This window comes from Glossina fuscipes, unplaced genomic scaffold (assembly GCF_014805625.2).
Source record: "Glossina fuscipes isolate IAEA_lab_2018 unplaced genomic scaffold, Yale_Gfus_2 114, whole genome shotgun sequence".
Taxonomy (NCBI): domain Eukaryota; kingdom Metazoa; phylum Arthropoda; class Insecta; order Diptera; family Glossinidae; genus Glossina; species Glossina fuscipes.
The window spans coordinates 2349541-2365032 of record NW_023998457.1 but is presented as its reverse complement, the minus strand read 5'-3'; the positions used below and the strand labels follow the sequence as shown (position 1 = coordinate 2365032).

The 15492-nt window shown below is 33.3% G+C and overlaps 3 protein-coding genes across 4 annotated transcripts; 1 reads left to right on the top strand and 2 right to left on the bottom strand.

Moving 5' to 3' along the window:
* Positions 1 to 2095: 2095 nt before the first annotated feature.
* On the bottom strand, positions 2096 to 3495 carry LOC119639975 (protein takeout). Its single transcript, XM_038037731.1, has 3 exons — positions 3338 to 3495; positions 2889 to 3263; positions 2096 to 2824 (listed from the first exon to the last, which is right to left on the bottom strand). The coding sequence occupies exons 1-3, from the start codon at positions 3441 to 3443 to the stop codon at positions 2523 to 2525; spliced, it is 783 nt and encodes a 260-aa protein (XP_037893659.1). The 5' UTR covers positions 3444 to 3495; the 3' UTR covers positions 2096 to 2522.
* Positions 3496 to 3729: 234 nt separating this feature from the next.
* LOC119639948 (inhibitor of nuclear factor kappa-B kinase subunit beta) lies at positions 3730 to 14981 on the bottom strand. Of its 2 annotated transcripts, none has more exons than XM_038037692.1 (6): positions 14748 to 14981; positions 8493 to 8902; positions 7386 to 8429; positions 7132 to 7307; positions 6732 to 7061; positions 3730 to 3852 (listed from the first exon to the last, which is right to left on the bottom strand). In XM_038037692.1, the coding sequence occupies exons 1-6, from the start codon at positions 14854 to 14856 to the stop codon at positions 3795 to 3797; spliced, it is 2127 nt and encodes a 708-aa protein (XP_037893620.1). In that variant the 5' UTR covers positions 14857 to 14981; the 3' UTR covers positions 3730 to 3794. The 2 variants fall into 2 exon arrangements, with proteins under 2 accessions (XP_037893620.1, XP_037893621.1); XM_038037693.1 differs by lacking the exon at positions 14748 to 14981 and adding an exon at positions 13112 to 13152 and having other exon boundaries at positions 3731 to 3852.
* Positions 11451 to 13784, top strand: LOC119639949. The gene has a single exon (XM_038037694.1). The coding sequence runs from the start codon at positions 11474 to 11476 to the stop codon at positions 13376 to 13378; it is 1905 nt and encodes a 634-aa protein (XP_037893622.1). The 5' UTR covers positions 11451 to 11473; the 3' UTR covers positions 13379 to 13784.
* Positions 14982 to 15492: the final 511 nt, after the last annotated feature.

Sequence of the window (15492 nt, the reverse complement as noted above, 5' to 3'; positions counted from 1 at the left end):
TCTATTGTATGACAGCACCTTAGCCTTAATGCATCGAGAGGTAACACATGTATACGCTTTGTCTACGATAGAGCTCTGACATCAAGTTCAATATACTACTTCGTTCAGTTAATAAGGCCGTATTTAGACCACATCTAGAAGCGTTCAATTTTCATCTTTCAAAGATTTTGGAATATTTTCCTGCAGCGAATACATTTTTGGAGATGTTTTTCGCGTTGAGACTAACAAAGGTTCCATTATTCTTATATAAAAATTTAATATACCTACTTTTACGACGACATATAATGCAAATGTGCCTGATAAGTAATTATTTTTATTCTCTATTTAGCTACGTTTATTATTAAGCAAAATGACTAAACACTTTAATCTATAAATTTGCATTCATATTTTCTGAGACGGAAAAATAAAACATCCATTACGACCTAAAAACAATCTAAAACACACGCTTATCTAAAATATCTAATTACCAAGCAATTTTACCCCATTATGTTTTCATTGGTCACTAATGCGTTTACAGACAACGCAGGTAACAAATTGCTATAAATCATACCAATATATCGAATCATATATCCTCACAACGATTTGAGATACTACTGTGTGTCCAAACAGTAAGACCAATTTAGTTTTTTTCTTTCTATTTATTATACCAAAACTACTTTGTCACCTGCAACGTGATCCGCAAATTCTAATAATATGCCCTGTTAAGAGTTTGGCCCGGTGAAAGGAATTCATAGTGCACAACACTACGATAATTGAAGAAACTTGTGAGCAACACTTTGACGCGGTTTTTGCTCATTTCCTGCACGATATTCGCTCGATTGGTTGACTGTTTTCGAGGCGTATGTATGGGTATAGGTTTCGTCTCCCATAACAATGCGTTCATTATGTCGTTGTAGGTGGAAATTATCGTTTCACAAATAGTGCAACAAAGCAAACGCAGCTATAATACTAACAACGTTTATGTGATGTGAAGTTGACAAAGATGTCCGTTACTGGGGCATCAATTTAGAAAAAAAATTTTTTGACATTTGATATACCCGCGAAATTTAATTTCTTCTTTTCCTATTCCACAAATCAATAGCCGAAAATTCGCTGAGATGTGTGAAAAAGGGCAATTTAATTTAAATATTGGTCTTACTCTTCTTTCACGGTATTGCAATACAATATAAACATCCAACAATTGAATTCTTAGAAGAAGAACAAGAAAAAGAAGCAAGCAAAATAAACACAGCTCGCTTAGTTTAAAAAATTCTTAAGTTTAAAAAAGGAGAAAGACAGCTCTACAATGCAACTGACTTACTTTTAATATCCTTTAGGATTCTTTTACATCCTCTATGATCGCTTTAACTTAAGCGCCATATTGTAACAGAAAGTTTACCAATAATTGAAATTAGTCAGTTACGAAAGTAATACACGAAAACTTGGCAAAAATTAAATAAATTTCTAATTTGCTTGGCGCAGTCAACGCGTATTACTAAATAATTTTAAGAAAATAAATTTTCTTACATCGCATATCAACTGTCACGTATATAACCCGGAAATAAATTAAGGAAATTTTTAATTTGAAACGCACATACATATAGTGAAGACTAAATGCAAAATTTAAGGAACACACTAAAATAATTTAATAGAAAATTGTTTTTTTTTTTTGCAATACATTTACACTTTCGATTATTTATATATACATTTACCGATTCACGGTTTTTTCTCCGTTAACGGCGTTATGAAAATCGCTGGCAAAGTACTTTGCATGAAACAAGTGCTTTTCGTTTTCGAAAACTAAAATAAAATAAATTTTTAGCAGACATTTTTCGCATTAAAACGCATATTAAATTCAAAATAAAATTTTACTTTCAATCTTAAAGACGAACGAGTTTATATATGTAATAACTTAACTATAATAATAAAAACGAAAGTTGCCACATACATTATACTTTATTTGCAGTAATTTTTTCCAAAGATACTATCACAGTGGCGTTGCCATTGTAAATAAAATTTTATTTTGTTACAATTCAAACCAAATACAAACAATGTATTAACGGCGGTATTTTAACCGTTAAAAGAATGAATATTTGCTTTTAAAATTAAATCAAATCGTTCTTAGATAGCACGCGAGAAAGAAATAAACTGTCAAAGAATCTAATTCCGAAAAAGGGCAAAATAATTTTGATAAAATTAGAATTGAAAAAAAAAAAAACACACAATGCAAAGATTGCTACATAAACATGAAATTTTAGACATTCGATGCAGATGCCAAATCACTATGCTCTTAAGGCTTAACGATCTATTACGATTAAATTTATTTGTCAAGGATTGAAAAACTTAACTTGTGGTTTTCCTTTCAACTTTTTTTGCCGATTAACTAGAAACGAAAGTAAAATATAGCTCCGAACTACACCCAGGACATCTTCCAAAGCCGTTTTTTATTATCAACCAATAAAAGAGATAACAAAAGGGAAAATATATATACATATATATTTTTTTTTTTTTTTGCTTTGACTTCACAAATAAACTGATTCCTACTATTCAGGCAATAAGTCACGATAAGTGTATACTGTAAGCAATTTATCGCTGCTTGATTTGATGAATTCTCGTAAGGCTTTCTCTAGTAAAGGGCGAAGATCTTCGGATAAAATCTTCCAATTGTCATTTATATATTGGTTCATGCTTTCACTTAAAGCCTTGTCACCATTAAAAAGATCAATTAAATGCATTGTCACATTGCCCACTTCATAATGAACTTCAATGTCTTTAACTTCTAGATAAACTTGATTTTCAATCGATACAGTTTCGCACAAAATGTTTACATCTAACTCAACATTTGCTGCAATTATGAATGAAATATGTAAACTTTAATCATAGATGAGATTGGAGATGAGCTAACTTACTAAAATTAGCTTGGCAAGGCCCTGCTCCCACTATTGGTAACATCATAATTTTACCATCAATTGTGTATAGCGATTGCATGCGAATTTTTGGAAATTCCAGAATGGTCTTCAATTTGGTATTAACCAAATCAAAGTCCAATTCTTTAACGGTGAAATCGGTCAAGCCGTACAATTCAATGTCTTTATAGCTGGATTGCATGCAAACACCTCCGGTATCTTGATTCATTTTAATTTCAGGTATCCTTAAAGGTTCAAATGGCGGCAAAAACAATTCCGGTATACCATGAACCAATTGTTCTTTGATTTCATTGAAAACTCGACGGGCGCATGCATTTAATTTGGGATCGTAACGTTTGCATTGACCGAGAAAAGATGCTTTAAAAGTGAAAGGGAAGAAAAATAATATATATAGAGGATAACGAAACCAAAAGGAAACAAAGTAAATTCACTTTTCTTATTAAAATTCTTAGTCTTCGATATTTCTCTTGCATTTGTTGTAATCGCCACCATTAGCCACAAGATTTTTACCGACATTAACACGTATGTCTTATTCATCCCTTGATTTTTTCCGATTCAAAACTTAACGAAATGCAAACAATTACTGATCAAAAATGCAAATTTTTATTATTATTTAAGTATAAAATTTTTATTTCGCTGAATCACAGTTTTATTGAAAAGTACTGCATTGCATTATCAGCATTATCTTCTTTTTTTTTTGTTATTAATTAAAAAAAATTCTCTTTTACTGAATGAAAAAAAATTAAAAATATTATTTGCCTTGCAATGCACTAAAAATCACTTGGAATTACGAATTCTACAAAAAAAAAAAAAATGCTTTAAAATAGCTTATATAACGAAACTCGAAAAAAAAGGAAAAGCGCTACACAAATTTCGTAAGTAATAAAATTATTCAATATTTTCGTTCATCTTCGTCACATTCATATAAGATATGACTTCGTCCAATCTATAAAGAAAAAAAGAATTTTTTTTTTAGTACATTTTTATAATTATAATTTTCGAAAATAACAAAGAAAGTTTAGTAAGACTATCTGCGAAGGTATACAAAATCTAGCAACTGGTTAGGGTGGGTGAGGAGTATATTCATTTTATTAATATGTTGACAACACCCAGAAGTAAGCTTCAGAGATCCCACATGGAATTTCGGCCCAATATAACGATGTCCATCTGTCCGTTTTTGGTTGTAAACATTCTCCACTTTTTATCTGAAAACAGAAAGGATCTACGGCGTCCACTCAATATGAAAATATGAAGAATATGAAAATTTACTTCCTTTAATTTTTTTTGGTCTTGTTGTAAGATAACGGTGGTGGATATAAAAGCTACGATCACGATCGAATATAATTTTGTTACTAGTTAAGCTTAGGGCGAATTTTTAATATCATTCTATCCCAAATGAATATGTAATAAGTAAAAGAAAATCGTATTCCCTGCGGGAGGAATTTTTAATATGCATAACCAAAATCAGAAAACCTATAATTAATAAACGTTAAAGTATCCAAATGCGGAAACTAACCACAGCACTTGTGATGCCACTTGAAATTAGATTTTTTTTTTCTTCTTTCTCTCTCTCTCTATTGAAATATAAATACAAATATCTATATATATGCACATGTATATATAAAAATATATGAAATTGTAATACAAATAACTATATATACACGTATATACATACATATATATATATTTTTGAGATATTTTGAGATATCTCAAAAATTGCGGCAAGTAGAAAATGATTCGAAATCGATTATACCGTACCCGTCCGTCTGTCTATCTTGTTAGCATGGACTTTACTTGTACTCTAACAGGATCTGTGATATAGTTTTATAAAGTTTTAAATCAATAATTGTTTCGAATTTTGAGCTAAGATCCACAGGCTATTGTAGTCGCAATTATGAATGGGCTCCGCCCCGAAATTGCATTAATTGTCTACATTGTGTATGACAATTAGGACTTACATTAACAGCAATCCCCCCTTTATATTAATGCGAGTAAGTCGCGTCAGTCAGGAGTACTTATGTTAATTAATGCCACTGTATAATTATGCTTTGATCTTTTTATCAATTCGCAATAACAAGATATTAAGCAGAAGTACGCTATGGTGTTTGCAATAAACAGGTAAACAACAAAGGGTATAGTGTTATGGATTATATTGTTTATTGGTCGATGAAGTGAAAAACCGCCAGAAGTTTTTAAGCTTCAGTTAAAGGCGTGTCGTACATAACAAGCGGAGAGTGCCTTTAAATTCAATTTGTAACATATTGAAGTTCATAATATATTCCTGATAAGATTTGTTCGCTTATCAGCTAAAATCACCTTAGTATTGTGTAAGCAACACTTTTGTCTCAAATTTTTTCTTATCACTTTTGTGGGGACAAATCCAACAAATAAGGAAAGAAAAGAAAGTCTGTAAAGATTTGTAAAAAAAAAACAAAGTAAAACACTGTAGCGACACGCGACCCACCCCATCCATTAACGACTTTCCAAAATAGATGGAAGAGATCGAAAAGGTGGTATGATCCGAACCATTTCAATAGCGTTCGTTCTTGTGACAAAAAAAAACACGTCGGTATAATAAATTCCATCAAAATATCTCTGTGACCTGTGTAGGTTGAACACAAGAAATCAAGGCGGACAGACAGGGATCCATAAAAACTTGTAGCACATGTGATGTAACAATTTTTGGCTTTTCTAAACTGTGGTCTCAAAAGTTTGAGGATCTTAGTATGGAGCTCTTCAAGCGATACACATCAAGCATTGGCCAACGATGGCTATGTCTTTTAAAATAAGGTTCAAATGGGACGTTTGCAAGAAAAAGTTTCCAGACAAACGGACAAGAATTTCACTACAAAATATTAAGATAGATAAGGTAGATATCAAGCATTGGCTTTAGGCTTCGTTTTCTAAAGAGTTACTTTTCGTGGCAACCGTTACAAAGAGAACGGGCTCGAAAAATGTACAAATAGACGTATTGCAGAATATATGAAATTGAAATTCTAGATGTACTTGATGTGATAATACTTCGGTTGGATGTATGAGTCCGTAACACAAATATGGTACTTTATATTATATTACACATATTCAACGTAACATTGCCGAATCCACTATTCTGAATCAAGTTTAATTATCTCGCTCCAAGCACGAATGCTACTGAAAACGGTTTGGATCGATCTACTTTTTCGACCATACCCCTTGCAACGCCCTATTTTGAAAAGTCGAAAATTTCAATTTTTGAAAATTTCTCGACAACGGTGTCTAAGTAATAGTATTTTAAATTGGTGTGAAAACTTTGGACCCCCAGCAAGGTCTAATTTTCAACGCTTTATGATGAAAATCAGATTTAAAAGATAAAACTATCTATACCAAATTTGGAACATTTCGGCCGATTTTTTTTTAGATTCTATCCTAATAACGATTGTGATGAAAATTGATTCTTTATCCGGCAGAAAAGTCTATGTGTGTGATGAAAATTGATCCATAATAGTAATTTCATATATTCGGGCTTTCATGGAAATTATGGCTTTGCATGAAAGTAATGCGTACTTCTCTGTAATGTGCGTACTCTGGTCGTAGTGGTCGGCTTTGCCCGACTACAATGTTTTTACATTTTTGTAAATGCGAACCTAACCGATAATCATTTTAATTATATATATACGAATTATTATTATTATTTTTTTTTTGTTATGTGAACCCAGGGGACGCCTGCATGCACGGCGACAGTCAGAAAGAAGTGAGGAAAAAATATGGGACGAGATTGTGGACTTAAATAGCAATACCTCTACACTAAGATAACTTTTAACGTTTGCTAATACCGCTTTTACTTACATGTTATGGGCATCTGTTAAAATTTCATTGCTCCTATTTCCATATAGTGATGGCATGGACGGCTCAAGACAATGAAATTGCAAAATCTCTTTGCAATCATTATCTAAACTATTATTCATTTTATTCAGGTACTGAATATCGTTATAAATATCATGTTTAACTTTTTGATAAAATTCTACGCTAGACTTTAAGGATTTTCTGATCTCTTTTAGCAAGGGATCTTTTTGAATTTTTTGTTTACGCATGCTTAGGTTATCTAAAGCGTATTGAGACTTTAGCAAACGATCGCTATTTTTATCATCCTCACGAAAACTTCGACGATATTCTTGGCTAATGAAATAGAATTAAGAACAAAAAAAGTGATTTCTAGAATAAAGGAAGAAAATCAAGAAATTCTTACAGTTTGTAAATATCGTTTTTGGAAAGATTTTCATAAATCTGCTCTGTCGCATGATTCTTGCAACTTGTACAAATTCTTTGGAAGTTTACTTTCATCGTTTCCCAAAATTTTGCCTGAAGTTCTTTAACCTCTTCGTAATATGTTTCAATTTTTTTGAGCCAAATTTGTTGTGAATCCTTTTATAGGAAAAAAAAAAAAAAACAAAAAGTCACAATACCGTGAATAAGTTTTTTTCATTCATTTTGTCTACTTACATTGGATATAATGCGCTTGTTTAGCTCATCGACTGTTAGTGCAAATTGTTGAATCCTTCCTTGCGTTATTAAAAGTTGGTCTCGCAAGTTATTTATTTGCGGCTTTAAACTTAACAAATGATGCTCCACTTCCACCGCATAACATTGCAAACCTTCTAAATACGCTTCTAAATGCCGTTGTTCATCGCTTATTACAAAGTGCGTGTGCAGCTCAAATTCCTCCAGCAGTCCTTTGGAAAGAGAATTACAATTTTCCGCGCATAATTCCATACAATCCATAATAGTTGGGGAAAATTTAGGACATTTTACATTGCAGTCGCATTGTCTAACATCCATCACGTAGAGCATAGCCAAAGGATTTTCTGGCTCTCTTCGAATCCAATCTTCTACATAAAAATCCATTGCTGTGCTAATATTATCAAGAGAGTTTTTTGGATGAATTAACGGCAAAATCACATACAGATTTCTAGCTTCAATTTTGGTCTCATGGCATAGTGTGTTAAGAAACCATTCCGTAGGCATTGATGGTGTTACTTCAAAACTGAAAAACTGATATGAAGTTAAGCAATACACGGTAACCACTTTACTACTTAATATCGCGTCTAATTCCGTATAGAATTTTAGTTCATTTCCAATGTGGCCACGACTTTTATAATTGGAATCTAATGCTAAACGTAACCAGGCTTCCAACTTTTTAGCGAAAACAAAAGTGGAATTGTTTTCCGGAAAAATACTTTCAACGAAAATGAACTCATCTCCATCTCTCTTTGGCACAATTTTCGTATCGAAATTTTCCTTGATTGCGATACAATATTGGGGTTTTTTTTGTATCGTTTCTATTATGCGATAAAATTCGCAATGCGGTAGAAACGGACGTATGCCGCACAGCATCTCGAATGCTATAACGCCTATGGACCAATAATCGACAGTCTCATTATATCGTGCACCCCGAATTACCTCTGGGGCGACATACTCAGGTGTACCCACTACACTTTGCAATTTCGTATGCTCGGGTATGCAACGAGTATAACCAAAGTCGGCCAACTACGGCAATAAGAGAATGAAAAAATCATACATCACCAGCATTGACGTAAGTTACTTACCCACCTTGTAATGTCGGCCTTTCCCACCCTCATCGAGGTGGATTATAATGTTTTCGGGTTTCAAATCTCTGTGCTGCACTTTGCAGTGCTGATGAAGGTAGTGTATGGCGTTCCTTAAACTATACAATACTTGACGTATATCATATTCGAACAAACCATTCAAATGCTCAATTCTTGCCAAATAATTGCGTAAATCGCCACCATTGCAATATTCCATAATTATCACAGGCAAAGAATCAATTTGACTATGAAACTTATTAAGAAATTTCATGAAATCTGTATCTTGTAATTTGACAGCTTTAACTATGTACGGAATCTCTAGCTGTTGCTGCCATTGATACTCTTGCATCCAGCGTTCTTTTAACTTTTCCTCTTCATCTGGTGCAAGATTTTTAATTTTCAAAAATTTTGTCGCTATAATATAAACAAACAATAAAATTTAATTGTTTTCTTCTTTTTTTTTTTTGTTTCTTTGATTGCATAACAACAGAGCAGTAAATGTTTTTTTTTTTCATTTTGGACCATTTTGTTGAGTAAGCAATAAATATGTTAACTTCTCGTATGACGATATTGTTTAGATTAATAGTTCAGAGTGTTCGATGTACATCGAAATACGATATCTTCTTATATTTTTTTTTTTTTTTTGGGTTGTTGAGTGTGGAGATGGACACATCTTCTTATAATAAACAAAATATCTTGAAAAGTGTTTCCATGTAAATGAAAATCTAAACTTTATTTATTTGGCGTATTCCATCCAGATGGAAAATTGAAAGACCATTTAAGGTATAAACAATCTTGAATCGTATTAAACTACCGTCCGTCTGTCCGTCCGTGTAATGTAAAACATTTTTTTGACCGCAAAAGTAAAGATATCGTCGTCAAATTTGCCAAAAAAAAAAACAAAAACAATGGAAATCTTTGTAGACTAAGTCAGTCAAAGCACACGCCCACAATGCAATATAAATTGAGAACACCCCTGCCTTCTGACTTGTTTTGCGCATTTCTTATAAACCACACAGATACCTAAGAAAAATTTTCAAATTATCGAACCTTGGATTTTTGAGATTTTTTTTTAAACCCTGCACTGCTTGCGGTAGAAGGGCATATTAAGTTTGCCCAGGTGTATGAAACATCCGAGAGACTTTGAGAAAGATCCATCTTTCGTTATGCCGATCAATTCAGAAAGTGACTCTGAACTTCTCTAACGATTTATCTGTCCGTCTGTCAGTCTTGATTTCTTGCCATAGTTTTTAAAATATTTTAATGAAATTTGATACGCTAACATGTTTTGGACCAAGGGCCGTCTGGCCTGCTTTTTCGACCACGTCCCTTATAATGCCTTATTTTAGAAAATCGTTATATAAATAACTGTAAAGATGTTTAACGATTTATTTGGTATAAAATGTTTAGTCACACCTTTTTAATTGTGTTTTTTCTTGTGATTCGTTCAAAACCGATTTTAATTTTCTTACTTGTTAATTATTTAATTAAAAAAATTAACTACCTTTAAATTCGTAAATATTAGCTGCAAAGTGAGAAAGCCAATAATAGAACAAATACAAAAGAATAATTTATTCCCGCTTCGATTGAATGATTTTGCATCTACCGCTGTAACTCATCCAAGATAGCAGAAAATACGGGAAGCATTGCAATTTAATATTCTTCTCCATGTATTTGGAAAATAAGGAGACAAGAATAATCTTACTGCTTATCTTATTTGCACCCCTCTCTTATATATCACATAAGACACTTTCAATTTCAGTTTTTATAAAATTTGCCAAAATTTCACGTACGCCGTCAGAAGACGCAAACTTACATTGTAAGCACGAAATTGTTGATCATTTCTTTGAATTAATTTACCGAAAACGAATCAATGCATAAAAAACAAGCAAAAAAAGCCATAGTAAAGCATGGCCTAAATTATTTCTGAAAAATTGATCCGATATCACCCATTCTTAATAGCATTCGCGCTTGGGCCAAAGAATGTCAGTGTACGAAATTTCATCAAAATATCTCAAAAATATGCAGCCTGCACGTTGAAAACAGAAAAGTAACACGGACATATGGACAGGATAATCAAAGATGAACATATCTCAAGTCCCACAAGTAGTGTGGGGTAAAAACACGTCTATGTGCTAAAGCAATATTACCTTAAAACAAAAAGGTGATGGGCAAAGTCAATCATCAATTTTTTTAGCTTATTGCCTATCGTGGTTGGATTGTTTTTATCAATTTATATATATAACTACATATCCATACTTGCACATATATAAATGTATATAATTTCTTTTTCTCTGAAAGAAGATAAAGTTTGCATATATATGCTACAGAGAGAGATTTGTAAAGCAATGTACATGTATATGTATATATATAACAATTTAATGAAAACAAAGGTGCCTGTCAATGCTCGATATATGCTCAATGTCAATATATACGTATTTATATAAACATTTTCCCACAAAATCAAAAAGTAAATCTTGCAACAGTCTAAAAAAAAAAGAAGAAAAAAATAAAAAAAGAGCCGATTTTGACCACTTTTAATTCACTTATTCTTTTTTTTCCATTAGTCTGCAGTCGCAGCACCGTAGAAGTAATCTTCCAAGATCAAGTATTCTTTCCGGTGCCAGCAGCACTGAAAGCCCTCGAGTCGATCCTATCTACTTAAAGGTCACTTTCATAAAACTATATGAACAAATTTTTGGTTTTGTTTTTTTTTTTGCAAATGCATTCGAGAGACATTTATTAGTATAGCAGAAGAAAACTAAAACTTTCGAAGTCAGCGCTATCGAGTAAAAACCAAAGTTTGCAACACTGTTTAACTTTCATTACGGGCGCTCTTTTTTTCGTTTGGTTTTATACATAATTGTGACCAAAAATTACGACAGTTTATTATCTGGACATATAAGCCACAAATCTATGGGCTTAGTCCATTTTCATTCAACATACCAAAAAAAATATATATATATATAATAATCTCCAGCTAATATGGCTGAATTGTTAAATAAAAACAAAAAAATGTCAAGAGAACTTGAAAATACATTGTATATAGAATCCAGGCAACAGAATGACATAGTAGATGGCGAGAGCGCTGCTGGAATTATCGAACAAACGGCCAGTGGCAAAGAAATGCATATAAGAGCAGCAAATCAGGAACAAAATCCTCTCGAAAGCTTAGCAGAAAACACTGGCGTTTATAACGAGATTGCGGGAAATGCTGTAAGCCAACAATTAGATAATGTGAAAGCAAAAACTGAACCTAAAGATTTCATAAGTGCAACCAACGATGAGCCTCGGGGAAGTGGAAGGCATATGCTAGATAATGCCCCAAATAAGGAAGAGTTGTCTCAATTGGGTAATGCTTGTGATTACGCGTCCATAATAAAATTGGAAACAGGAGTTGAGGAGGACGAATTTACAGATACTGAAGAAGAGCAATGGCCTGCTGATACTTCGAATAACTTGCCAAGCAATGTCATGTTTGGGAAACAGTCCCCCTCACTTACACGAATAAAAGTTAAGAGTGAATTTTGTTCAAAGTTAGATTCCCCTACGGGGAATAGTGAGCACGTAGCAGATGACTTTTTGGATGATTTATTGAAAGATGCTGATGAAATAGGGGAGGCTATCAAACTTATACCAGAAAACAATCAAAATAAAACTTCAATTAAAATTGAGCCCATACCCGAAAGCTTTTTCGACGATATACTGATAGATCAAGTAAAAGAGCGCGTAGAAATGGCTATAAATGAAGAACTTGAGGTCAAATATTCCCAAAAACTTGAAGAATTAAAACAACTCACACGCAAGGACAAGCAGGGTAAAAAGCATAAAAAATCTACAAAGAGACCGCGTAAACGGTCACATTCTTCGGAAAGAGAATTTGGCAAAACTCAAGTCAGCGATTCGCCATCGGAAAAGAGACGTCCGATTTTACCAGCTGCTTCTTCGACTCACCGCAGTTTATATAGAAAGAATTCCTTACCCTTATTAGCGACTTCGAGCCCCTTAGCACCTAAATTTCTGTGTGATGCCGACGATTCAAGTCCAAACGCTATGACTTTCAAACCCATAATATTGGAGAAACCAAGAGCTGGCGAAGAGTTTCACGAAAATGTAACAACTTTATCTCGTAAAGAAAAACTTGATAGAGCCATTTTCCGCGTTTCTGCGGCTTTAGATAGCTTTACAAAATATTGTACTGAATCCCAGAAGTATTTCGAAGGAGAATTCATTTTCACGCCTACTGTACGGAAGCAACCAAGTGGTTCCTCTTTTGGTAATAAAAAATTCTATGAGCATCGCTCGCCCTTGCATACTGTGAACAATGTGAGCTATAAATTTAGTTCATATGCAACGAGTTTCAATATGCTTGAATGGGGCTTGGAAGCTTTACCTCCAAAAATTGCCTGCACCTGCCGTGTACTATGTTACGATATTTACAGCCTTGTTATTAAATCGAAATCTATTAAGTTACCACCCAAACTCCAAAAACTAAAAACCGAAACACAAAAGAATGCAGAGATGAAAGTGGCCGGCGGTAGCCTCACATTGCTTAATAATGTTAGCACTCAAACTGATGACGATATCAATGTTTCAAGAAATGAATCGAAAGTTTTAACTTACGATATAGCAGCGCAAGCTGTTCCACTCACTGCCAACATGGCTACACAAACAACCCAGGAAACGTCTTTAGACGATTTACCCATTATATCTATAATACGTAGCTTCAATGACAGTCAATTGATGGCTTTGCATGACTTCGCCGAATTACTCAGAAAACCGAGCCCTACTGATGCTATCAACATGTATCGAGTACAACGTATGTTGCACGTTTATAAAGGTGCACAAATCCAGGCTGGTTCCGTTCCAGCCACAATTGAACATGCGTAATCTCCTATGATAAGAAACCATAGATTTAGTAGCGGTAATGGGTCCGATCTAATTCCCGTCAGTGCAGACGGATCGTATTATACGGTTAATAGGGGCAGAACCGTATCCCGAAAATCTGAGAAATACAGGCACCCCATCACATTTTGCTCCTTCTGATCCTAGACGTGCACGCAACTCTCCATCATCATCGAGCTCCGTACCAAAGTCATTTGGTCGCGGGGGCATAAGACGTTAATTTAACACATTATTCTTCTGTAATTGAAATCTTCGCTCTGAATTACATTAGAGTGAACAAAAAAAATTGGAATAAAATGAAAAGGGTTAGAAACCAGCGGAAGAGAGGAGGATTCATTTTGTACAGGCAATCTTTTCTGAGCGCTGCGCAATGAGGAAGGCCCAAAGCATCTTACAAGTCAAAAAAAAAAAAATTTTTTTTTTTTCTTAAACACTTTTACCGGTTTTACCCTTTACGCACATTGTTAACCCTCAACGAACGAGGGCATTTTCTAGACCAATGACCAGTAGGTGGAGGGATTTTTAACATATTATGTGCTTTATTGCCAGAGCGAGAAAAGGTGTATAATTAGTGTCGTTTTATTGGATATTATGGAAACTTACAGTAATGATAGATATGTCCATACAAAAGTATACTGAAGTGACAATTTCAAAAAAATAATGGCAGTCGAAATAAATGAATTGATGCGTGTATGCCATCAAATGTATGGTGCGAGTAGGGTTAAGTTCACATGCATATAGATATATATAATACACATAATGTGTGTATATATATTCGTATACATATATAGATATATATTTAACGGCGTTAACACACATATTAAATTGGTTTTCGTCAAATTGTTTCGTTGTTTGTAAGCGTATATATGCATGTTTTTAATAATTTTCTCTTATCGGTTGTAATGATTCATTCAATTGTTTGCAAAGGTAAACTTAAAGTTGGTCCGGCTTAAAAAAAAAATCATTAAGTAAAATTTTTTTTGAAACTCACATTCATTGATCCTTATTATAAAGCTTGCCAATTGTATATAGTAAGTATATTAATATGCTGTTGACGATTTTTTAACCGACATATTCACCTGACATATAGAAATCTACGTATTAGAAAATATCATTGCGTTAAGTTCAAGTCAAGCTGGCATGCAAATGTTTTGTTTTCTTTCCGATCTCAATATAACAAGTTTTTTTTTTCGCGGAAATCAGATATGAATGTATATATAATAACACAAAAGAACTAAACAAATCGTAGTTATAAATTCATTACCGCAAGTAAAGAGAAAAATTTGACCATAAAAATTTCCCAATTTTATACGCATCTCATCCCCAAACCGCATTCTAGCAATTAGTTTCTTACCAATTTCTTGACCTGTTTGCCGATGCTTCCAGAGCATTACGCGGCCAAAACCCCCTTGTCCCAAACATTTCACTGGATCCCAGTTTAAGCACGATACTAATTCATTCATTATTATAAAAAAATACTTTACAACACATTACGAACAAACTAATTAAAAAGAAATGTTATTTTCTTAATTTTGTTTTAACTTTTTCTCCGACTTGACTAGTAAGCACTCGGAGAGGAGGAAAGCAACAGAATAACTGAGCATATGCAAAAGTAGAATAATTTTTCGCTTAAAATATTCTCAATCAGTTTGTTGAAATGCAGTGTTGCCAAATGTAAACTGACGTAAGCAGTAACAACAAATTAAATACATTATGACGAAAACGCAAAGTAACCGTTTTCACATATCAGGCGTTTCTGAGGGGTTCTCACGTCCGTGGGTCTGTTAATTTATTTATCGATAGCCATAATTAAAAATAAACAAAAAACGTTAATCAACTATCGATTTGGTCGCGAACAAAACTTAAGTTTCAGATAATTGATTATCACCCTGCTGGAAAGTATTTAATGTATGAAAACCAAGCGTTCGCTTGCCCGTAAGAAGAAGTAGTCATATATAAATAAACAGTTAGTTTAAGAAAATTAACAATAAAAAAATTAATACAGATATATATATAAATAAAAATTTCGATTGAAAAAATCGTTTGCCAATTTTCGTTATTTTCTTAACATTAGCAGTAAACCATAATTTCCTTTTAGG

Excerpts from the sequence above, each read along its gene's own strand:
- LOC119639975 (XM_038037731.1), bottom strand. The coding sequence starts at position 3,443 with ATGAATAAGACATACGTGTTAATGTCGGTAAAAATCTTGTGGCTAATG. Across the intron at positions 3,264-3,337 it reads TAAGAATTTTAATAAGAAAA|CATCTTTTCTCGGTCAATGC; the intron begins GTGAATTTACTT and ends TCACTTTTAAAG. Across the intron at positions 2,825-2,888 it reads GCCTTGCCAAGCTAATTTTA|CAAATGTTGAGTTAGATGTA; the intron begins GTAAGTTAGCTC and ends TCATAATTGCAG.
- LOC119639949 (XM_038037694.1), top strand. The coding sequence starts at position 11,474 with ATGGCTGAATTGTTAAATAAAAACAAAAAAATGTCAAGAGAACTTGAA.
- LOC119639948 (XM_038037692.1), bottom strand. The coding sequence starts at position 14,856 with ATGAATGAATTAGTATCGTGCTTAAACTGGGATCCAGTGAAATGTTTG. Across the intron at positions 8,903-14,747 it reads GCAAACAGGTCAAGAAATTG|CGACAAAATTTTTGAAAATT; the intron begins GTAAGAAACTAA and ends TTTATATTATAG. Across the intron at positions 8,430-8,492 it reads GGAAAGGCCGACATTACAAG|TTGGCCGACTTTGGTTATAC; the intron begins GTGGGTAAGTAA and ends TTATTGCCGTAG.